This window comes from Pongo abelii, chromosome 3 (genome assembly GCF_028885655.2).
Source record: "Pongo abelii isolate AG06213 chromosome 3, NHGRI_mPonAbe1-v2.0_pri, whole genome shotgun sequence".
Lineage (NCBI taxonomy): Eukaryota > Metazoa > Chordata > Mammalia > Primates > Hominidae > Pongo > Pongo abelii.
The window spans coordinates 100,105,584-100,130,186 of record NC_071988.2 but is presented as its reverse complement, the minus strand read 5'-3'; the positions used below and the strand labels follow the sequence as shown (position 1 = coordinate 100,130,186).

General features: G+C 33.7%; 1 protein-coding gene across 3 annotated transcripts in view; it reads right to left on the bottom strand.

Moving 5' to 3' along the window:
• BMP2K (BMP2 inducible kinase) overlaps positions 1-24,603 on the bottom strand; it is a 140,192-nt gene that overhangs the window by 10,342 nt on the left and 105,247 nt on the right. For 2 of the 3 annotated variants that reach the window (XM_002814909.6, XM_054554109.1), the window contains exon 15: positions 18,408-18,518. The exons of the other annotated variant lie outside the window; for it this stretch is intronic. In XM_002814909.6, the coding sequence (XP_002814955.1) occupies positions 18,408-18,518 (111 nt within the window). The remainder of the gene's footprint in view (positions 1-18,407; positions 18,519-24,603) is intronic. 3 annotated transcript variants of the gene reach the window in all.

The window sequence follows — 24,603 nt, the reverse complement described above, 5'->3', positions numbered from 1 at the left end:
TCCTATAATTAAAAAAAAAATTCAGATATTCCCACTATTTGTGTCTGGGGCCAGATTCCCACTAGTTGTTAGATTAAATAATACACATTTGATTTACTATGAAATTTAATCAGGATTATTTCACTGCTAAAGTTAATTTCCCAAAAGTATAAGCCTAAATATGTTGCTTTATAATTCAATATACCCTAAATCCTAATAATCCCCATATTTACTGAGATCTGTATTATTAACATAAAAATAGCTGTTCTTCAAAGTAGGTGGGAGACGGGGGTATAATATTTAGAATAAGCACTAACAACATGTATTTACAGCATTAAAAACTGTGTAGATGGTGCACAGAATCATAACTCATTTACATTATTTTAGTATACTGTGAAATTTCATATATTCACCCACTGTTTTTATTTTTGGCTCTAAGTAATGTATTTCTTCTTTTTCTTTAACTAAATATGGTAGAATGATATTTTGATGGTTTCTAGTCAAGACATTCTTTATTTCTGTTTTTGTGCTTTGGAACTACAAACTAAAAATTTTAGCTTTTTTATTATCTTAGGAAGTTGCATGTTAATTACTGACACTAAGCAAGTTTACTAATTATGCAGTGATTTAGTAAATAAATGCCATGCAAAAATCTATATGATCAACCAATATCTGTAAACAAAACTTAACAAAAGGGTTAATCAATTAATTGAGAGCTATTATTTCAAATGCTGTTCCCCAACTAAGAATGAACCAATAGATCATTAGTCAAAACATTATACTAAGTAGATTTTTAGTGAAAAAAAATCAAAATAGGAATACATTAATATATTCCACATATTTATACAAAAATATAGCATTAAATTTTCTTTAGGTAGCTTTGGTACAGAGTTACTAAGAATGTTTTTTCCTACTTTCAAACCAAGAACCAAATTTTCAAAGATTCATTATTGTAGATGGAATTATAACTATCTTATTTTCAGAGCCTAGTTAAAATAAAATCATAGACTTTCACAATATATAATAATTATGCTCTTATTAATTGAGCCATAATTAATAATTAAGCCATTTCAAGTAGAACTTAAATGAAGGTATATGTCTACTTAACAAAAGAACTTGCAACAGAATACAAGTCTCAACATCAAATGCAGTGCTCTTCCAATTCTTTACTTCTGCTGAATTCTACTATCTGAAAATGAGAGCAAATCCTCATCTTTTGAGGTTGAGTCTGATTGCTGGAAACCGCCAAAATTCATTCAGAGCTAAATTCTGAGAATAAGGTGAGTGACTAAGACAATGCAGATCTGTTTTAAATTCTCTTGTGTGGCTTGTAAACAGTCTCTCAGGGAAATTACAAGTATTGCAAAAAATGTCTGAGCAATGAAGTACCACTGAAATAAGTGTCGAGGACACAAATGGTACTTGAATCAGAAATGAATCAGAGGGAATAGGAACTAATATCCTGAAGCACAGTGCCAAGGGTTTTTCATATATTACCTCTTATCTCCCTACTATTAGGCCCCCACAAAATTTTAGGGCAAAAAAATGCTCTGTAAGGTTTACTATGATCTTTCTTAGAACTTTTTTCTCTTCAATCTTATTAACCACATTTTCAGAAACTTTCTTTGTTTTCCATGTTAGTTAACTGTCATGACTTCCTATCACTTCAAAGATATGCATTGCTAATACTCAAAACTCAGTCCTTGGCTTTCTCTTATCTCTTTGCACTTTTTCCTTTTGGTGCCTTTAATACTCTTTCATAACTCCAATTATATCTTGAAAGCATAAGAAAGGATTTTGAGAGATTTAGTCCAACATCTTTTTATACATAAGAAATTTGAGACCTGCCTAAATTTAAGGCTATATATCAAAGCCATAATGACTTCTCTGCTGACACTGGCTTAAAACTCTCATCTGTAAATTCTACAATTAAACTACCAGTAGAATATTATCACAGCAAAAATTCAACGTAGTTTATCACCAACACACTACAAAATACAAACACAGACCTGTCTTGCATTTATTTTGTATCATCATTAAAAAACCATGCCCAAAAAATAAAAGTCACGAACAGGATGAAGACTCTTTTGTTGAACCTGTATGACGAGTACCCTGTATTAAAAGTTTTTTTTAATATTCTATAGGGTTAAGTTCTAGAAATACTCTAAGGTTTTATCAACAAACAAAAGAATGCTCAACTTTACAAAATCCATGAGAGATAAACATCCAAATAAGCCTCAGTTTTCTCATCTAGAAAATAGAGACAATAATAGAACTTACCTGATAGGTATGATGTTAACATAATTCATCTTATTTAGTGAATGTTCACTAAATATTGGGTGGGGGTGTGTGTTAGATTAGTAATGTGTATTTTGATAATGAATTCATTCAGCAAGGTATTGTATGGGATACAAAGAAGAATAAGTCAATACCTGACTTCAAGAAGCTTACTTATTTAAAAAGTTGTGAAATAATTATGTACATTTATGCATTCAGAAACATGCTAATCTGACTTTAGTGATCTGGAAAATGAGTGACCAAGGTAATAACAATTGGATAATTTTGAAAAACAAGCTTATATTCACCAAATAAATGTAAGAACATGAATTTGCCCATTCTGTGCTTATGAGTCTTCATAAAAGGCTATTTTTAGGCCTTTTATGAAGGTGTTAAAATTTGATAATGAATTCATTCAGCAAGGTATTATATGGCATACAATACAATACAATACCTTGGTGGGAAAATTTCAGACATCATAGCCTTGCACAGTCCAAACAAGGATTCTAAACTCAAAAGTTAAAATTTGTAGTCAATGCCTAAAACAACATTTCTTAGGCTACATTTTCATATATTTGTTATAGCATTTTTTAAACAAATACTTCATAAAAAGAATGAGATCCTAGTTAATGCCACACTATTTTAAACAAATATTGCAATATATTATTAAATATATAAACCTTTATAAACTATACCAAAAAATTCAAAATATTTAGAAAATATCCAATATGAAGAGAGAAGCATGTTTGCATCATACTATGCATATTACCGCTCTTCTAGAATCAGGTTTCCTTTTAGAGGGCAGTTGTTCTTTTAGTTATAAAACAGGTGGTACATTTTTAATCATATAAGAAGCTTCCAGTGTCAAGGAAATTTTGTTTTGATGTTCTTTTCTTACCTATCAGATTATAGAAGATAAATGGCTTGAAACTTCTATTGTAATTACATGCCTTCTGTTGTCTCATCATTGAGGGTGTAAGGGAGGGGCTATAAGACTTCAAAGTTCACTTTGAATTGGCAGCATACTGCCTGCCATCATCTCCCAGCAATTTACCATGTTAGTCACAAGGATTAGTGGATTAGGAGAAGGTTTTATCAAAATCTGTACTGCATCTCAGAAGGCAGGCCAAGTGACAGGGTTTGAGTATAAGAAGAGAATCCTAATAGTTGTGAACCGTATTTCCCAGTCAGATGAAAAATGCCATAAAACTGACATTTCCATTATGTTCTCATATTAATATAAATTTTTCTTTAAAATAGGTTAATGCTTTGTTTTGCTATTTACAGAATAGGGTTTAGGATGAGACCTATATAAGCCAGATTCCTACTTATAAACTATGCAAGCTTAAGCAAGTCAGTGAACCTTTCTGAGCCTCATTTTCTACTCTATGTATACAGTGGAATTCAGTATATTGTAACTATTATTGCTAACATCCTGAAGTTCTTCAAGAATCGTATACTAGAATCTAAAATAAACAATACACCTCATTGTAGCTTATAAAATGGCCCAACATTTGGACTGACAATCTGTAAATGTTATGTTCCAACAAATATTTGCTATATGTAATGTAATGTTTCCCAATCCTAAACTCAATTTAACTTCCTATTAGATAATAAAGCCCACGAGGTGGGTCTAGGGTCTTTGGGAGCATTGAGGAAGTTCACCAAACCTAATTAAAAATTAAATGCAATATAAGAAATCTAAAACTTCAGTGACCTAATTAATATGGCCTACATGTCACTAAAACTCTTCAAATACAATTTTAGAATTTCATGAAAACTACGTTTTAGAAGTTGTAGGTGTTTATTAAAATTGGGTGGTCCACACTACATTATATAATTCACAGAGCCACCTACCCTATGTTGGTATGCAAACTAACTGTAAAACAGTGCCCTGGGGAGAAGAAAGGGAATGTGGGTTTCAGGAAAGGGAATGAATACCATGCTTTAAATATGATTTCTATGAGTATACTGTAGTGAACACTGGTAGTTAATCCTTTAGTGAAAATAGGAATAGCACCATTTTAAACAGATACTGGTAGTGGAAATCCTCACAAACAGGTTCTACATTTTAAAGGTTTCATTCAGCAGTTAAGAGAAAACTAGCATAACTCATTTAATCCTTTCAATTTTCTTATCAAGTAGCCAGTATTATCTCCAATTTAAGATAAATTTTACAAAAAGTTTGGGCTGGGCACAATGGCTCTTGCCTGTAATCCCAGCACTTTGGGAGGCTGAGGTAAGAGGCTTTCTTGAGGCCAGGAATTAGAGACAAGCCTTAGTAAGACCTAGTTTCTACAAAAAAAAAAATAATAAAATAAAATAAATAAAGTAGCTGAGAATGGTGGTGCACACCTATAGTCCCAGCTACTTGGGAGGCTGAGGGAGGAGGACTGCTTGAGCCCAAGAGGCCCAGGCTGTAGTAAGCCTATGATCATGCCACTGCACTCCAGCCTGGGCAACAGAGCAAGACTCTTATCTCAAAAAAGGAAAACAAGTTTGCCAATACTCAATATCAAATGGTTAATCTGTGATAGAACTAAGATTTTTAACTCAGGGTTTTATAATTCCAAAGTCAATGGTCTTTCTGATAAACCACACTACTAACATCAGTTTTGTAACCTGCCATAAAAGGCAAATATAATTCATGATAATTAAAATATCAACTTGTGGAATAAAACATAACATTTGCATACAGCAAACAGATTATTGATACAATTATTTGATTTTTGCATAAATGGATCATTATAAATTTAATTTTCCCAGAAATCAATGTTTAAAATTAAGAAGAGAAAAAACTAGACTTGATTCATTTTAAGACATAGTCTACCAAAATGTTATATTCAGCTAATCTTTCTAAAAGTCTGGAAATTATATCATAAACTAAGGCAACAAATAAATCAGAAAGATCATTTTTTGTGGCCAAAGGTAGGCCAGCTGACCGAACCAGACTGTGAATACATGAATTATCCTTAATTTCCTATCACAAACCTATTTACAGCTATTCCCAGTCTCAAGGAGAAAAATTTTTATGTCTTGTTAGACTCTCATTTTTCCATCTGTGCTACTGACTTTATCTCTCCAGAATACTGTTTATTCCTTCTCCTTCCTTCACTTTCAATCTTTCTATATACAGTTGAGCCTCGAACAATGAGGGGATTACAGGTGTCAACCTCCGACACAGTCAAAAATCCATGTGTAACTTTTAACTCCTCAAAAACTTAACTGCTAATAGCCTACTGTTAACCAGAAGCCTTGCTGATAACAGTCAACTAATAACATATTTTGAATGTTATATTATACACTATATTCTTAAAGAGAAAACAAAATGTCAATAATAAGATATTTACTACTAATTAAGTGAAAGTAGATCATCATAAAGGTCCTCATCCTCATTGTCTTCACATTGAGTAGGCTGAGGAGCAAAGAAGAGGGGTTGTTCTTGCTGTCTTAGGAATAGCAGAGGCGAAAGAAAATTAGTGTATAAAGGAATCCACACAGTTCAAACCCGTGTTGTTCAAGGATCAACTGTATATATCAACACTCACTCTCACATCATATAATTTTCTTGTCTTGCCCATATAAAATCTAAATTCTTCCCTTAATCCTTACCTACCTACCTTTCTCTGTTCTCAGTACAGCTGGACTCTTCGAAAGAATAATCCGTTGCTAATATCTCAACTTCTTCAACTCTCATTCACTTCTCAAATCCACTGCAATCAGGATTCCAACCGTATTATTCTTGCCAAGATAAAATAATTATTAAATGCTAAATCTAATGGACTATTTCCAGTCACCCTAACCCTGTAACCCTGTGGACATTTCAAAAGATATGCTCAATCCTTTGGGGGAAAAAAAAAAAATCTTTCTTCAGCTCTCCTGTACCTCTCCTGTTTCTATGGTCCTTCTTTTTCTATCCCTTTTCTTATCTCCTTTGTCTTGCCTCTTCACTGTTAGAATTAACCTGAATTTTCTTCTTCTCATCCCTCTTCTAGTCTCTTCTAACTGGCATGAACTACCACTTTCTTGATGGTAAACCCAATGGCCAAGATTTCTGTCTTGGATGTCTTCTTTTGTGTCTAAATGCCTACTAAAAAGATTCCAATTCCCCCACAGACAACTCAAACTCAACCTATGTGAATGTGAACTCTTTTCTTGACCTACCCTATATTCTCCCTTTCTAGAAAAGAACTTCACCAATTTTGCCGAAACAAAAATCTGCTAATCATTTTAGATTCCTCTCTTTCCTTCAAGGTCCCCTGCTCCCTCCCATATGGTTACTAAATCCTATATATTCTGCCCCTCTAAATCTCTCTCAGGCTGTTATTTCAAGCATGGAGTCTTTTGCAATAGACTTATTTTAAGAGAAGGGGTCTCACTATGTTGCCCAGGCTGGAGTGCAGTGGCTATTCATAGGCATGATCCCACTACTGATCAGCACAGGAGTTTTCACCTGCTCTACTTCCAACCTGAGCCAGTTCACCCTTCCTTAGGCAACCTGGTGGTCCCCCTCGCTTCCAGGTCACCATATTGAGGTCCAACTTAGTGCAGACACAGGATCAGCATAGCGCATTGCAGTCCAGAACTACTGGGCTCAAGCAGTCCTCTCGCCTAAGCCTCCCGAGTAGCTGGGACTACAAGCACATGCCACTGCACCAGCTGCAATAATCTTTTAATCACTACTTCTCAAACTTGAAGTAGTGAAGCAATAGGTTTATTTCTTATTTTTGTTAATAATTCCCAATTCACATTGTCCAAGTGATTCAACACATATAAAGTTATTTCTCACTTGCTTTCGATTTCTGTAGTCATTTTGTTGCAGACCACACTTGAGGAGCAATGGTTTTTTTTGTTTTTTTTTTTGAGATGGAGTCTCCCTCTGTCGCACAATGGAAGGACTTTAAATAGGAAAGGAATATGATTAGATATACAGTCTAGAAAGATTACAGTCTTTCCAGTGTAATCTTTCTAGACCGTATATCTAATCATATTCCTTTCCTGTTTTAAAGTCCTTCCATTTCTGCCTATTACCTCCACTGTCTCCATATCATGATAGCCCCTGCCAACCTCTCCAGTTTAATTTAATATATCATAACTATTATTGCTAACATCCTGAAGTTCTTCAAGAATCATACACTAGAATCTAAAATAAACAATACACTTTATTGTAGCTTATAAAATGGCCCAGCATTGGACTGACAATTTGTAAATGTTATGTTCTAACAAATATTTGCTCTATGTAATGTAATGTTTCCCAATCCTACACTCAATTTAACTTCCTATTAGATAATAAAGCCCATGGGGTGGGTCTAGGGTCTTTGGGAGCATTGAGGAAGTTCACCAAACCTAATACTGCCATCCTCAAATACCTGCAATTCTCTGAACATACTGAATTGTCTTAGAACTTTGCTCACAGCTGTTGTCTCTGCTCTGAATGCCCTCTTCATTCCTATAAGTTCACATGCATTCATTTCTCAGGGCTTACCATAAGTAACATCTCTCTCATGAAGCCTTCCTCATTTCCCAATCCCAACTCAACCAGAATAAAGCAACTCTCTCCTTTGTGCACCAAGAGAATAATTTATCTATTGTAGCATTTGCATCTTAATTGCATGTAGTTTTCATGACTCTCTCAACCTAACCAATCGCGAAGTCCTTGAGAGGCAGGGGCTGTAATCTTTATAATAATCCTTTTAGATTTTCAGATAAAACTCTATCCAGTAATAGAAATAGCTCCTAAATTAACTTCTGAGACTATGACCATATTAATCAAGGCTGGGAAATTAGAAGGTAGAAGAAATAAGAGGCACCAATGCAAATATAAATTAAAACAAATTATCTGTACATCGTAGGATACTTAGCGCTATAAAAAATGCTATGAAAACACAGAAGTAGCAAGAAAAATGCTAATATAATGATGAGATTGTGTTTTTCCTATATTATTCAAAGTTTTATGATATAGTTAATTTTTCATTATAAATTTTTAATTCAATTATAGCACAGACACATTTGTACATTGCTACATAATCCTCACTTCCATCATTTTAAAAACAGCACTAAATTTTAATTACTAAATAAGCCATAATTTAATATTTCACCTAATATTGGATATTTAGGGTGCTTTAAATTTTGTTTCTACAACTAATGTTGTACTGAACATTTTTATAGCTGCACTTTTCCCCAAGATGTTACTTTCTTAAGGTAAGTTCCCAGAAATAAGGCTTAAAAAAAATCAAAAAACATTTTCTTAAGCTGCTCTCAAAAAAAAGTCTTAACAATTTATGCCATCAGCAATATCTTATGTTAATTTTACTCCACATTTTAAGCATTTTATATATATATATTTTATATATTATATATTATATATTTTATATATTATATCTATTATATATTATATATTTTATATATATTTACATATTATATATATATATACATAAAATCATACTAAATTGTATTTACTTACCAGCTCCATTGTACATTTTCCCCTAAGCAATATATTTCAAGAGAGGAAACTATCAAAACTCTAAGATTAAGTTTCCCAAGTAAATGAGCATTTTTTGAAAACTTCCAGTGTGAGCATAAATCAGTGTATTCATTCTGTAGGCCCATCTAGCAATAAATCCATTCTGTAAATGTACATGCTCTTGGCCATTAGTCCTCCTCTAGGAATAATGTCATGTGCCAAATGTTCATGTGTAAGGATATTCACTAAAGAATTATTTAAAATATTGCAAACTCTTCTTGATGGATTTGCAAAAGCAGCAGCAAAGAAATATTGTGATAAAAAAGTTTAAATATTAAAAATTTAACAACTTCTAGAAATTCCCATAAAATTAAAAAGATAATTCATTTGTAAAAATCAAGTAGACATATTAGTCTGACAGTTGAGATCTCACTGCACTGCATTCACCATGTATAATAATCATGACAAAATCTACCATTTCCTGAAAAACTATGTGCCAGTCACTTTTTGTGCTTCACAAATATTTTTCTTATTAATCACTAAAAACCCTGAGTCACATGTTATGGAATATTACCCCCATTTTATAGATGAGGAAACATACACACAGCAAGCAGGTGATTTGCCTGGGTCAAACGCTATCAATAGACTTTAAACTGAACCCAGATAATTTTAACTTCAAGAATTTACTCATATAATTTTTAAATATAAGTTCAATTAAATGTTATTTCTGATCCCTACTTTTTCAATACACATGCTTTGAGTATTTTTTCATAATATAGGCATTTGTATAAAAAATGCCAAAATTTGATAGTTTGATCATTGGCTCACCAAGCCCAATATTCCATCTCTGGCAGTGACAGTAGGATTATTAGTTGTGAGAAAAATGAATGTCATTTATAATCTTGGCTGCAAAAAAGTTAGGTTATAGATTCATAAAGGTAAGGAAAGAAAATTAAAAGCACCCTATGTTTCAATTAATTAAACACTGTAATTGGACTTGGCAGGATGGCTCACGCCTGTAATCCCAGCATTGTGGGAGGCCAAGGCAGGATTGCTTGAACCCAGAAATTTAAGATCAGCCTATTCAACACAGCAAGACCTTGTCTCTACTAAAAATTAAAAAATTAGCTGGGCGAGGCTAAGGTGGGAGGACTGCTTGAGCTCAGGAGTTCAAGGTTGCAGTGAACCGTGATCATGCCACTGCACTCCAGCCTGGGCAAAAAAGCAAGATGCTGTTTCAAAAACAATAACAACAAAAACTGTGTTCATATAAAAATTAGAGTACAATTGGCAATTTTCTGATATTTTTCTTTAACAATAGATATGAGCTAAATTCCCATCTACATCCCAACTTCCATTAATAAATCTATAGATCCATCTTCTTATTTTTTCCCAAGTCTCACTTTCAACTTTTATTTCATTACCTCTTTTTTTTTTTTTAAGCGTCAGTTCTTTTATTTCTTCTAGTATGATTTACTTCAAGGGAATCCTCAATGTTAAGTATTTTTTAAAATTTTATCCTAAGCCCTCTGGGATTTCAACCTTTAATCAAAACACTTTTTGAAATTTGTGAGAAATTAGAAAAATTATAAACTATGTGGCAAATTCAGCATATCAAAATGTGTGAAATGCAGCTAAACTGTGTTTGAAAAGAAATCTGTAACTTAAACCCTACGCTTTAAAAAGATCAGTGTAAAATTAAATACAGGTGTACGTTTTTGTATTGTGCCAGACTTCACTGTATTTCCAAGATTGACTTTTTAAAAAAATTAAAACTCTGTAGCAAGCCTATGTTGAACAAGTCTATCGCTGCCATTTTTTTAAGAGCATGTGATTACTTTGTGTCTCTATGTCACATTCTGGTAATTCTTACAATATTTAAAACTTTTTCATTATTATTATATCTGTTATGGTGACCTGTGATCAGTGATCTTTGATGTCACTACTGCAATTGTTTTGGGCTCCACAAACTGAGCCCATACAAGACAGCAAACTTAACTGATAAATGTTTATATGTGTTCTGACTGGTCTACCGACCAGCTGTTCCGTGTCTCTCTCCCTTTCCTTGGGTCTCCCTATTCCCTGAGACACAACAATATTGAAATTACGCCAATTAATAACCCCACAATGGCCTCTAAGTGTTCAGGTGAAAGGAAGAGATGCATTTGTCACTCTAAATCAAGAGTTAGAAATGACTAAGCTTAGAGAGGAAAGCATGCTGAAAGCTGAGATAGGCCAAAAGCTAGGCCTCTTGCACCAGTTAGCCGAGTGATCACAAAGGAAAAATTATTGAAGGAAATTAAAAGTGATACTCTAGTGATCAGTGATGAATGATAAGAAAGCAAAACAACGTTACTGCTGATATGGAGATAATTTTAATGGTCTGGACAGAAGATCAAACCAACCACTGCATTCCTGTAAGCCAAAGCCTTAATCCAGAGCAAGGCTCTAACTCTCTTCAATCCTATGAAGGCTGAGTGAAGTGAGAAACCTGCAGAAGAAAAATCTGAAGCTAGTAGAGGTTGGATCATGAGCTGTAAGGAAAGAAGCCATCTCCAGAACATATAAGTACAGGTAACGCAGGAAGTGTAACAAGTTATCCGGAAGATTTCACTAAGATCACTGATGAAGGTGGCTACACTAAACAACAGATTTTCAATACAGACAAAACAGCCTTCTATTTGAAGATGCCATCTAGGACTTTTAGAGCTAAAGTAAGTCCATGTCTGGCTTCAAAGATTCAAAGGACAGACTGACTCTCTTGTTAGGAGCTAATGCAATTGGTGACTTTAAGTTGAAACCAATGCTGACTTGCCATTCCAAAACTTCTAGGCCCTTAAGAACTATGCTAAAACTTCTCTGTTTGTGTTCTATAAATGAAATAACAAAGCCTGGATGACATCACATCTGTTTCCAGCATAGTTTGCTGATTATTTGAAACTGACTCTTGAAATCTACTGCTCAGAAAAGATTCCTTTCAAAATATTCCTGCTCATTGACAATGCACCTGTCACCCAAGAGCTCTGATGGAGAAGTACAAGAAGATTACTGTTGTTTTCATGCCTGCTAAAATAACATCCAATCTGCAGCCCATGGATCAAGCAGTAATTGTGTCTTTCAAGTCTTATTAGCTAGGCGTGGTGGCTCACACTATAATCCCAGCTACTCTGGAGGTTGAGGTGAGAGGGCTGCTTGAGGCCAGGAGTTCAAGACGAACCTGGGCAATATAGTGAGACCTGAACTCTAAGGAAAACTTTAAAGAATTTCGCAAGTGTTGTAGTGCGTGCCTATAGTCCCAGCTACATGGGAGGCTGAGGCGGGAGGATCACTGGAGCCCAGGAGTTCGAGGCCACAGTGAGTTACAATCATGCCACTGCATTCCAGCTGGAAGACAAAGCAGGACCCATTTTTAAAAGTCTTATTATTTAAGAAATACATTTCATAAGGCTGTAACTGTTATAGTGAATTCTCTCATGAATCTGTGCAAAGTAAACTGAAAACCTGAAAAGAATTCACCATTCTAGATTTCATTAAAATCATTCGTGATTCATGAGAACAGGTCAAAATATCAACATTAACAAGACTCTGGAAGTTGACTCCAACCCTCATGGATGATTTTGAAGGGTTTAAGATTTTAGTGAAGGAAGTAACTGCAGACGTCACGGAAAGAGCAAGAGAACTAGAAATGGAACCTAAAAATATGACTGAATTGTTGCAGTCTCGTAATCAAACTGGAACAGATGAGGAGTTGCTTATGCTTGAGCAAAGAAGTGGTTTCTTGAGATGGAATCTGTTCCTGGTGAAGATGCTGTGAACACTGTTGAAATAACTCAAAGAATTTAGAATATTACATAAACATAATTCATAAAGCAATGGTATGGTTTGAGGGAATTAACTCCAATTTTGGAAGAAGTTCTACTGTGGATTAAAAAATTATATCAATCAGCATTACATGTACAGAGAAGTCTTTCATGAAAAGAAGAGTCCATTGATTTTGCAAACTTAATCATTGTCTTATTTTAAGAAATCACCATAGCCACCCCTTCTTTCAGCAACCACCACCCTAATCCGTCAGCAGCCTTCAATACTGAGGCAAGACCTGCCACCAGCAAAAAGATTACAACCAGCTGAAGGTTCAGATGATCTTTAGCATTTTTTATCAATAAGTTATTTTTAAATTATGGTATATAATTCTTTTAGACATAATATTATTGCATACTTAACAGATTACAGTATAGCGTAAATATAACTTTTGTATGCACTGGGAAACAAAAAAATGTGTGTCCCTCTCTTTATTGCAAAATATTCACTTTTTGTAGTGGTCTGGAATGGAACCTGCAGTATCTCCAAAGTATGCTTGTATTTAAATCTTGCTTAAGAAGCTAGAGAAAAGGGTAGCAAATTGTTCCTGAAATAGGTAGACGAAAACATAAAAATTTTAGCATATATCAATAAATAAAGAGCAGATAAAGTCGAAAGTTGGTTCTTTAAAGAGATTAATACCTTAGCAAGTTTGATAAAAAGGGGAAAACACAAATTACTACTATTAGGTATAAAAAAAGAATATCAGAATAGATCCTCCACATTTTGAAATGATGATACTGGAACATTATTAAAAACTTCATATCAATAAAACCCAGTATCTCAAGTGAAATGTACAAATTTCTTTAAAAATTTCAAAATTTACAATGTAAGAAAACTGAACATCTAAACGGCCCTATAACTATTAAAGATATTAAATACGTAATTAAAAACCTTTTCACAAAGGTAACTTAAAGCCCAGTTTGCTTCACAGGTGAATTCTAAATATTTAGGGAAAAAAAAATACATCATACACTAACTCTTACAGAAAGTAGAAGTAACATTTCCCAATTCATTTTACGAGACCAACATAACTCTCAAACAAAAGCCTGACAAAGATTACAAGGAAAGAAAACCAAAGTTCAATATCCTTCATGAATAAAACATCCTTTCAAAGACTGAAAACAGCAATATTTTTTATAAAAGAAATCATGGTCAACTAGGGTGTTTCCAAGAAATTCAGTGTCGGTTTGGCATTTCCCACTAGTCTCATCCTTCCCCACTTCTCCATCACATTTTAGACTCAGTAATCTGTATCAAACTAAAGGATTTCTCAAGCCTGGGAAACACTGTATCTAATAAGCAAACTTCTTTACATCCTTCAGGTCTCAGTTTAAGGCTACCTTCTCTGGGAAGAAAATAATTTACAATACTTTGCTGAAACTCTTAGAGTGAAAGATAAAGAGAAGAAAAGGTGTGGCAAAATGTGCAAAACCAAAGTATCCTCAGACAAATTAAAATATACTGCATCCAATAATATGTTATTTGCAATCAGAAATAATGTCTGTAATATAAAGCCAAGTAAATTTCTAAGATGCAAATATAAAAGACGAAGAGCTAGAAAACAGAGGAGAACAAAATTTAAATTAGAGGTTCAATCCAAAAGGCACAATATCCTAGTAAGAGGACTGATTTTAAAAGAAGAAAGTCCAGAAAGAGGAAGAAAAAATTACCAAAGCATATAAAGCAAGAAAATACAAGTTTCCAGGCTAAATAAGGCCCACTAGGTCCCCAGCACAATGAATAAAAGGTACAACATCTTGAATATTCAGAACAAGTTAATACAGATGCTAAAAATGTCCATGGTGGGGTAAGAAAGGAGGAAGAGAAGGAGGAGCAGGAATAAGAAAAAGAGGAAGAAGAAGAAACCCACCACAGTTCACAAATAAAGGATCAGAAAAGAGAATAATATCAGATTTCTCAACAGAAATATGAGAAGCTAAAATATTATGAAGCAGTGCCTCTTAAAACTCACAGGGAAAATTATATCTAACCTAAAATTATTTGCCCTGCCAAATTATCAATCAGGTATCAGTTTAGGGAAAATACAAACTTTTAGGCAGCAAAGTTTATTTTGTATTTATTTTTGTAGAGACAAGGTCTCACTATGTCACCCAGACTGGTCTTAAACTCTTGGCCTCAAGCAAGCAATCCTCCCACCTGACTCCCAAAATGCTGAAATTAGAGGCATGAGCCACCCCACCTAGCCCAGGCAGCAAGGCTTAGAACTTCCTCTCATGCATATTTTCTCAAGCAACAACTAGAGGAGTTGCTTTACTAACAAACCAAGAAAAAGGACGAGAAGAGCTCCAAGAATTTCCATAAAGATTGGTGGGAAAAATACTAGAATTGTTAAGTGTGTGGCAGCTCCAGAAAGCAACCAGTTCTGATTGCAGAGCTCCATGAGAGATGTAATGAAGAATGAAAATGATAGCCACCTTAAACTGGGAGGAAATTTACACTTCTAAATGAAGATTAATCAATGATAGGGTACATAAAAAACTAAGCAAACAAAAAACATAGTGATTATAAACACAGTAATTAACTCCAGGAAAAACAAAGACAGGAAATGTGATCATGGGATAATAAACCTCAGTGGTGACAAATATTACATATTAAAAAAATGTAGACGCTGAACACTGAATCAACCAAAAACTGTGTCAAAAACATGCTGGATGTAAGGACAGGACACGTGTGTGTGTGTGTGTGTGCGCGCATGATTGTGTATGTGTGAGGCGGATAAACTGTAAAATATCTAAATAAAAAAAACTCATTTTCCATAATAGAAAGTCCATAGCTATTGTTTTAAAAAGTGCAGACGTAAGAAATAGCATAATTAGCATGATATATTAAAATGCCAGAAGTGAAAAATTACCTCTAAGGAGTTTAAGTAGGAAAAGGAGACTGGGAGGGAACAGGAAGGGAAGTGATTTTTTTTTTTCATTTCAAATCTTGTTAAATCTGACTTTTTAAACTATATACATACTTTAATAAAGTTTCAATTTACAAATTACTTTGTAAGATTATGAAAAACTGCAGAAAAAAGTATATACTAATCTATTACAGTATCAAAGTTGAGGTTAAAAGTTTTCACAGAAACTTTTTCTTTTAAAATAAAAAGAGCACAATTCCTAATAAAACCAGTGTAAGGAACACTAGATTCAGGACAGTGGCTCTTAAATGAACATTAGCATTAGACTTAAAACTTAACTAAGTTCTTACAAGCATTCTTCTGCATAAATTCATTTTATTCTCAAGTAGCATTCTCTATATGGTTTACTAAAAATTAAATTCTGTTTAGTAATTGTCAACTCTCAAATTCAAATAAGATGGCTTATCACATATACTTATCATTCTGTATTGTATATATACACATACACCTGGGAGTAGTTTTTTGCCTTTCTTGGGTCCTAGTCCTAGAAATCTCCAGATGCTTTTTCAGTCTCACAACGCTAGTAGAGTGTATTTTCACTGGATAGAACTCCTTTTTCCAACTTTTTCCTAAAGTTTATAGGGAGGTTAATTCTTGTTTCAGTAGGTTCAATTATTTTGCTATTAAAGAAAAATGAATGTCCCCAAATACGTTTTTACCTAAAAATTATACATGACAAAGTATTTCAAAGCTTTATAATAAGTAGCAATATATTTAGATTTAACTTAATATTTTAGATCTGACATATATCAAATTAACAGTGCTAATATTGCACAGTGATCACTTTTTCTTCTTTCTCAGGAGATGCATTTCTCCTATGACCATACTCTCCTTTATTCCAGTCTATATACTTAATTTTTTCATAACCAAACCAGTCCAATATTTATGTTCACACTGTTTAAAAAGATTTCTTTAAAAGGTAGCATTTATATTAAGGGGCTTTTTTTTTTTTTTTTTTTTGAGACAGAGTCTCACTCTATCGCCCAGGTTGGAGTGCAGTGGCACGATCTCGGCTCACTGCAAACTCCACCTCCCGGGTTCACCCCATTCTCCTGCCTCAGCCTCCCGAGTAGCTGGGACTACAAGCACCCGCCACCACACCAGGCTAATTTTTTGTATTTTTAGTACAGGTGGGGTTTCACCGTGTTAGCCAGGATGGTCTTGATTTCCTGACCTCGTGATCCGTCTGCCTCGGCCTCCCAAAGTGCTGGGATTACAGGCGTGAGCCACCGTGCCCGGCCCATTAATGGGCATTTTTTTAAGGCCACTGTCCTAAATCTAAGGAATATGAATTTTTATAGATAGTCATGATTTTTTTCCATACATTCAATGAACAGTATTAGGTACCTACTGGGTTGTATACTGGGCAGGATTCAAAGATAGACAATTCATATTTCCCACCCTCAATAAGCTTAAAATCTAATATAAATACCCATAGTAAACAGTTAAACAAAATAGCAGCAATCAAGCTCAAACCTGTGAACATGTTGCGAAGTACAAAATCTTTAGGCCAACCTCAAAATAAGGGTGTCCAGAGAAAAGACCAATCACTGAAGCTTACTTCAGTTCTCCTAACTCTACTATTCATTTCCCCAGGGTTCTTTCAGATGCTATTAAACAGCAGAGAAGTAGTTGTATAGGTCCATGCAAACCTGAAAAGGATAATGCAATTCCTAACAGAGGATGTAAAAGAGCTAGTACTGAAACTGCTTTCTGCCACACAGAGATCAGTATCTCAAGTCACTGAATACTATGTTCTTGAGAACTGATAATGACTATTTTGAGTTATTATAATTTTAGAAAGTAATAATTCCATTACCCAGGGTATTGGGGGTATAAGGGAACACATTTATGCAGAATAAGTGAACAGACACAGTAAGCTACGTTCCCCAGTTAATTATGTCATTTATGAAAAAGAAAACTTGAAAGCAGCAAACAGAAAATAGCAAGAATAGGAACTGTTTTTAATAAATGTCAAAGAGAAAAATATGGAGTATGAAAGCAATGAAAAGACTATCTTGTATATTCCAGATAACCAAACAAGTCTGAATGTTGAAAAGCTGTTCAATATACTCAGCAGAAATCCTAAACACTCAATTCTTCTTTTGGCTTTACATTTGTAAGTTTTTCTTTTGTTGTTAATCCTGTAGTTTTCAAATGGTGTTACATATGTAACTTGCCTGAGTGAGAAACAAAAGGAACAGAACTGAAGAACATGGCCGACAGTTACCATGAATATATTGAACTTTTACCTTCTAATAAAGCATAACTTCTTCTAACATATTTCCCTTTGCCAAGATTAAAACTCTTGTTTTCCACTATAACCATACATACATGAAAATTCATTTATGCCAATGCACAATCCTATTCCATCCTAGTATCTTCCAAGTGTTAACTGGGTAATTTGAAATTATTACTGAAAATTTTTAACAGTGAAAAACATCAATATTTAAATTCTGGATTGAAATCAAAAGAGGGATATAAGAAGAAAAGAGTAGCTAAAACAAAGTGATTGTGACAAATACAAAATTATTAATACTTTTAAAATGCATCTACAAGAGAGCACGTACAAACTAGGAAAATATCAAATTTTTAAGCAAAAGCCAAGTATAAAAATATCTTTAAATATTTTTTCAATAGTATCCAATAATAAAGATGAAAAGAAGCAGTTATGTTTCTATTGTATAAATCAGCATTTTTCTATGTTGGCAAAGATACAACTGAATAATAACTCAATGCAAAGAACATCATTAAGAAGAGTAGGATGGCTAAAGGTTAAAATATTTTCTACTTTCTGTAGCTATCAGCAGAGTCTTAACTTCCACTTTATAAGATTTTGCTGTTGTTCTTGTGTGTTTTATTTGTGACAGTGATGATGTTACATGTGTAACTTGCCTGAATGAGAAATGAAAGGAACAGAACCAAAAGGATCTTCTGGAGGATGGTTATGTGGAGCAGAAAGTGACTCTACATTCTTATCTGAGGATGCTCTCTCCTCGAGCCTATCTGCAAAAATAAGATGAAACGAAATAAAAAATGAAATGAAATAAAAATGATCTTTAAATTAAAAAGTGATATACAATATAAATAAAAGTGAAAATTAAAGCACCAGCCTTTTTGAAAAACATTAGGTTCAGAATCTATCATTGTAAGTATTAGGGAGTAGTCCTGAATTTAATACATATTTGTTGCCGCAAAAGCAAGTTTAACAATATAATCCGTGATAGGTTTCACTAAATACAATTAACCTAATAATAAACTTAGTCTGATTCATTTAAATACTACTTGTCCTCAACTTTTGGGCCTGAACTCAAACCCAGCTAAACAAACAGAGACATATTTAACAGACAGTCTCCAAAAATAAATTTAGAAAAAAATCTTGCAAATGGTCATTCATCCATAAAGTAGGTAAATCTTACTTCTCAATAGCAATAAAAAGTAATTCACTATATTTTACTTTTTTGTTCATTTTTTTATACTACTTTGTATTATCAAACCATTCTCTCTCTCACACACACACACACACAAACACACATCCCCCCACATACACTCACAAAAACTTACAAAAAACAGAGTTTATTGATTCATCCAACAAGTAAATTTGAGTATCTACTATGTGCCAATATGCCAGGCACTATTCTAGGCAACTGGCATGTAATGTCAAACAAAACAAAGGCCCCTGCCCTTATGCAGTTTATATGCTAGTGTGGAAAAAACAAATAATAGGCAATAGGCATAATAAGAAATGTATATGGTGCATTAAAAGCTATAGAGAAAAATGTAGTGCAGGGAAACAGGAATTGAGGGAGTGGGTAGAGGTTTTAGTAATAGAGTGATTCTATTAGTCACTAGGTAAGAAAAGACTTGAAGGAGGCAAGGGAGTGAATATCTAGGAAAGAACAATCAGGCAGAGAAAGAGCTGGAGCGAAGACTCTAAGGCAAGAGGCCCGGTGTGTTTTGAGTTGATATATCCTGACTCCCTAGTAATGATTATCTTTTCCTTGCTCTTAAACTCTCCATATAGGTCAGGCATGGGGGCTCACACCTATAATCCCAGCACTCTGGGAGACCAAGGCAGGAGGATTTCTTGAAACCAGCCTGAGCAACACAGTGAGATGACTTTTTTCACCAAGCATGTAATAAAATTTGAATCTCTCCCGATCTTTACAGAATGTTAACTTCATAATATTCTGTAACAGTCAACAACACATTACTTTCAGAATGCAAAAACACTACTAAAAATTGAGGCTGCAGTGAGGCAAAACTGTACCACTGCATTCCAGCCTGGATGACAGAGAGACCCTGTCTCTAAAACCAACAAAAAAAAAAACTCTCCACATAGTAGAAACATACTAGTTGAGAACGTCCTGATTTTTGTAGGATGTCTCTCTAGCCTCTGATTCTTGGCAATCAAAATTCTATTTGAGACTCATTCTACCTCCTTTCCAGATATTTCAAGCATTTCTACCAGCAGACCTTCAGTCCATAGCCATTTGAAAAAATCCAAATCATGTTTAGACTGACCTATATTCCAAGAATTCCATGGTAAGCTGTACTGGTTTCAACTGAGTTCTAAGGGACTGCAGTGTAGGGGAGGCGGAACAAGTAGAATCGGAATTCCCTAAAAATGACTTTTAATTTTGGAGTGAAGCAAAAAGCCCCAAGTTCAAGCAGCATCTCTTCTAACAGTGCTTTTTACATTTAATGTACATTTCAGTTACCTGGGGATTTGTTAAAATGTAGACTCTGATGGGATGAGTTTCGGGAGGATCCTGACATTCCACACTTCAACTAGCCCCCAAGTGATACTGATACTGCTGTCCAAGAAGTACACTCTTGAATAAACAAGGCCCTAGAGTCTATAATATTCTAAATATAAGTACTCCTATAGGCAACTAATTCTTTCAAAACGTTTATGACAATGGGACAATTACCAGCTCTTACAGCTAAGATGAACTCTGCAATATCTACATAAAACTTTGGATTGTTTAAATTTTTACTTAAAATTTTGTTGAAACACTATTAAACATTTTGTTGAGGCACTAATATTGAGTTACTAAATACATCTGACAATTGTTTTATGAACAAACAAAACTTCCTAAACTTAAGTGCTACTTTTCAAATCCAACACTGCATTGGTTAACAATGAAAATTTATTTTGCGTATTATTTTTCAAGATATTAACTGTATACTTAATGCAGGAAATCAGTAACAAATGCTCATTTTACTAAAAACTTTTTATTATTTTGTTGTCAAAACACCCATTAAAGAGAAGCTAGTCCCATAACATCTTTCTGCAAAAGGTTGAAGAATAATTTATATAACGAAGGGTCCCTAACTTATTGTGGTGGGAGGTCGCAATCAAACCTTAAGGTGAGGATTAAGATTCACTGAGTCATAGAGATTACACGTGGTTACCTATTTATTCAGGCCCTGAATGCATTTATGGAGGAACTGTAAAACCAGTAATTATGCCTTGTATCAGAATCCACCTGGACTCCCCCACTCTTCTCCATTTCCCAAATTCCTGTGTATAAAGCACTGAGGACAGAGTAAAGAGGGGGTGAAAAAGAACAAATGGAAGAGACTGACTCAGAATGATAACGACAGCATGTCAATATCCAAGGGCCCTCATTCCTGAAAATTAAGACCAAAAGTATAAGTACTTAGGTCTGAATTAGAAACAGACTATTTGCCTCAACCATCTGCATCATAACTGCTAGGATTCCTGTATAAAATGTAGTTACCTGGACCCAGCCGTAGACTTGATTCATTAGGTCTACTTGATTCATTAGGTAGTAACTTAGGAATCTGCAATTTTATATACTCTCTGTTTTTATTTTTGTTTTATGTTTTGAGACAGGGTCTCACTCTTTCACCCAACCTAGAGCGCAGTGGCATGATCATGGCTCACTGTGGCCTCAACCTCTCAGGTTCAAGCGATCCTCCAATCTCAGCCTCCCAAGTTGCTGGCACTACAGGCACAGGCCACCACGTTCACTAATTTTTTATTTTTTGTAGAGATAAGCTCTATGTTGCCGAGGCTGGTCTCAAACTCCTAGACTCAAGCAATCCTCCCAAAGTGCTGGATTACAGGCATGAGCCACCACACCCAGCCTCTCAGCACGTTTGTTTGTTTGTGAGACAGAGCCTTGCTGTTTCACCCAGGCTGTAATACACTGGCATGATCTTGGCTCACTGCAACCTCTGCCTCCCAGGCTCAGCCTCTGGAGTAGCTGGGACTACAGGCACACCATACTTGGCTAATTTTATTTTTTTAATTTTTTGTAGACACGAGGTCTCACTATATTGCCCAGGCTAGTCTCGAACTCCTGGCCTCAAGCAATCCTCCCACCTCAACTTCCAAATTAGTAGGATTACAGGCATGAACCACCACACCTGACCCTCTCCACGTATTTAAACCACTACTATACTAATGAGTCCCAGCTTATAAAACTGAAGTTATCACTAAGGTTCTTTAAATCCTCATGCACTGGTATATTACATCCATCAGTCTGTGGTAAATTTATGGTAAGTACATAAACAGTACTGTGAAATTATGACAAAACTATACACATTATCATGTAGAGGGTAACTTATTTTTATATAGGGGTCCCTATAAATAAAAATATGGAAGATACTGCTCTATGCAAAGTTCATTTATCAAGTTATTTCAAAATAGGAATCAGAATAAATTCATTGTAAAATGAATAATGTTATTGTTCCACAAAACACAGAATCAACTTTTCAATGGAATTTTTAAAAAATCATTTATGTTTCTAAAGTTCACATGAAAATGTGAGTCTCAGGACACAAAATACAAAAGGAATATACACATTAATTTTGTAATTATTAATTACCTACAAATAAAATCTAATGAAATGGTTATGTGGAACTACTTTGTAAATACATAGTCAACCCTAAAATGTTTTTAATTACATTTTCAAAAGACTGGTTTTCTTTAGATTAGAACAAAGCTTGATTATCCAATATGAGAAACTTACCTCCTGCCTTCACAAAAGAATTATGTTGGTGAATAAAGACAGTATCTTTTCAAGAATTTTAACTGATACAGATAGCAAAAATATAGGATTTTAAAATCCTAGAATCAAAGTATATTCCATAATATTATCACGAAATTAAAATAGTCTACAAAGTTAATTCTGCTGCTTATATGGATAATGGTGTAAAAGGCTAAAAGGTTAATGAAAAACTCCTGAAACTGGTCTAATATATTTGAAAAGCTCTGTTATTCTACACTGAAGGAACAGTAATAGTTCTGAATTTGCTACAAAAGGTGAGGGTCAATATTTTACAATAAACTATAGATTCAGATGCTTACAGCCATTATTCTGTGGCTTCATAGGTAAAACAACAACATTCAGTAGAATTTATAAAGCAATCATAATCTTTAGTATCTTCTATTTTTCCTTTTAGTTATTTTGATCCAATTTTAAGCAGAAACAAATCCACCATCAATAAATGAAATATATTTCATGAAGTAATAGTTTTAATTAACAGGTATAACTATACAACTATTTGCACAAATATGTTAATAATTTCCCCAAAGCAAGCATCTATGTTCTAATTACTGTTTAATGTATTAAATATTATGACAATTTTAAATTGTCATATTAAATATTAAAATACTAAAATATTATGACAAATTGCTAAAGTTTACATACTACTCTGGATGTTCTGGTACAAAAAATTAAAGTACAAACTTAAATTTTAAAAAATATCATTCAGACAAGCTTTATTATTAATGCTTAAATTTGATTAATTGTTTTGTTCTTACTAAAATTAAGAACAAGTAAAACAATTCTAAACCATAAATAGTATTCATTTATAGTGAAGGGTGAAAGCAAGAAGAATCTAGTTTATTTTACATATTAAATCCCTTTGCCTACTATATGAAATCAACTGTTTTCTTAAAGATCACTAAAAAGAAGTTACCAATTAGTAATATTTTAGAATTTTGATATCTCAAAATACTATTATGATTTGAAAATTACTTTCTGGATAATACACATAAAATATTCCCTAAACAGCATATTATTTTCCTTTTTTTGTTTTTAAAAAAATAACCATGAATCATATTCAAAATAAAACCCCAAATGTGAATGTATTATTCTGAATAATCATTACATTGGCAATACCTATACTTTTAAGGACCATATAAAGGCTGTTTCTCACTGGAAAGTGTTTTATAAACCAAATATAAATTATTTTAGAAAAGACTTTGGAAAATTGTTAATACCTGTGTCAAGGAAAAGGGTACAAATATCCTACATGGCATTTCAACTGATTCAACAGTTTATTTATTCATTTTGGAAAATGATAGGATTTATATTATACTGATGGGCAAAATTTTGGAGTCACTGAACCCACTATTTCAGAATTCAAAAAACGTGAAAGCTATTAAACTTTAAGAAAGTTTAATATAATGACCATCTATCAATTTTCATTGAACAATTAGTCTTCTAATAAACTCTGAAGGTTCTGGAAGAGGTCTTTTGCCCATCAATATAATATAAACTCATCAAATAGATCAAATATTAGATATCTTATTGCTTCTGAAAGAGGTGCTAAAGATGACTAAATATTACAGTTAAGTTAAACTCTGAGAGGAAATCTTTCTAAACTACATTTTATACACAACTTTATAGTAATTATGAACTTTTTTATTAATGACACTTCACCTTTTTTGAACCCTAAAAGAGTGGGTTCAATGACCCCAAAATAGTCACTGAACAATGAGTATCAATTATTAAGGGAAAAACAGACACTTTTCCATCAATTTCCTTGCTATCATTTGTCACTTCTGCTTTTGATGTGTTTGCCCACAAAGCCCCTTCTAATTTGACTGTTAAATTACCACTGAGAAACTAATAATTTAAATATAATTTTTAAATGCTGGCTAAAAGCCAAAAACCTCTTAAGTCATGACATAAAGGCTTATACAGAAAGTGAGAAAAGAGAAAGTGGCATTTATTTATTGAGTGCCCAAATTTAAAGACATCATTTAATTATCTGGACAACCCTATGAAGTAGGCATCACTATCCCCAGTTTATAAACTCAGAAGTGAGA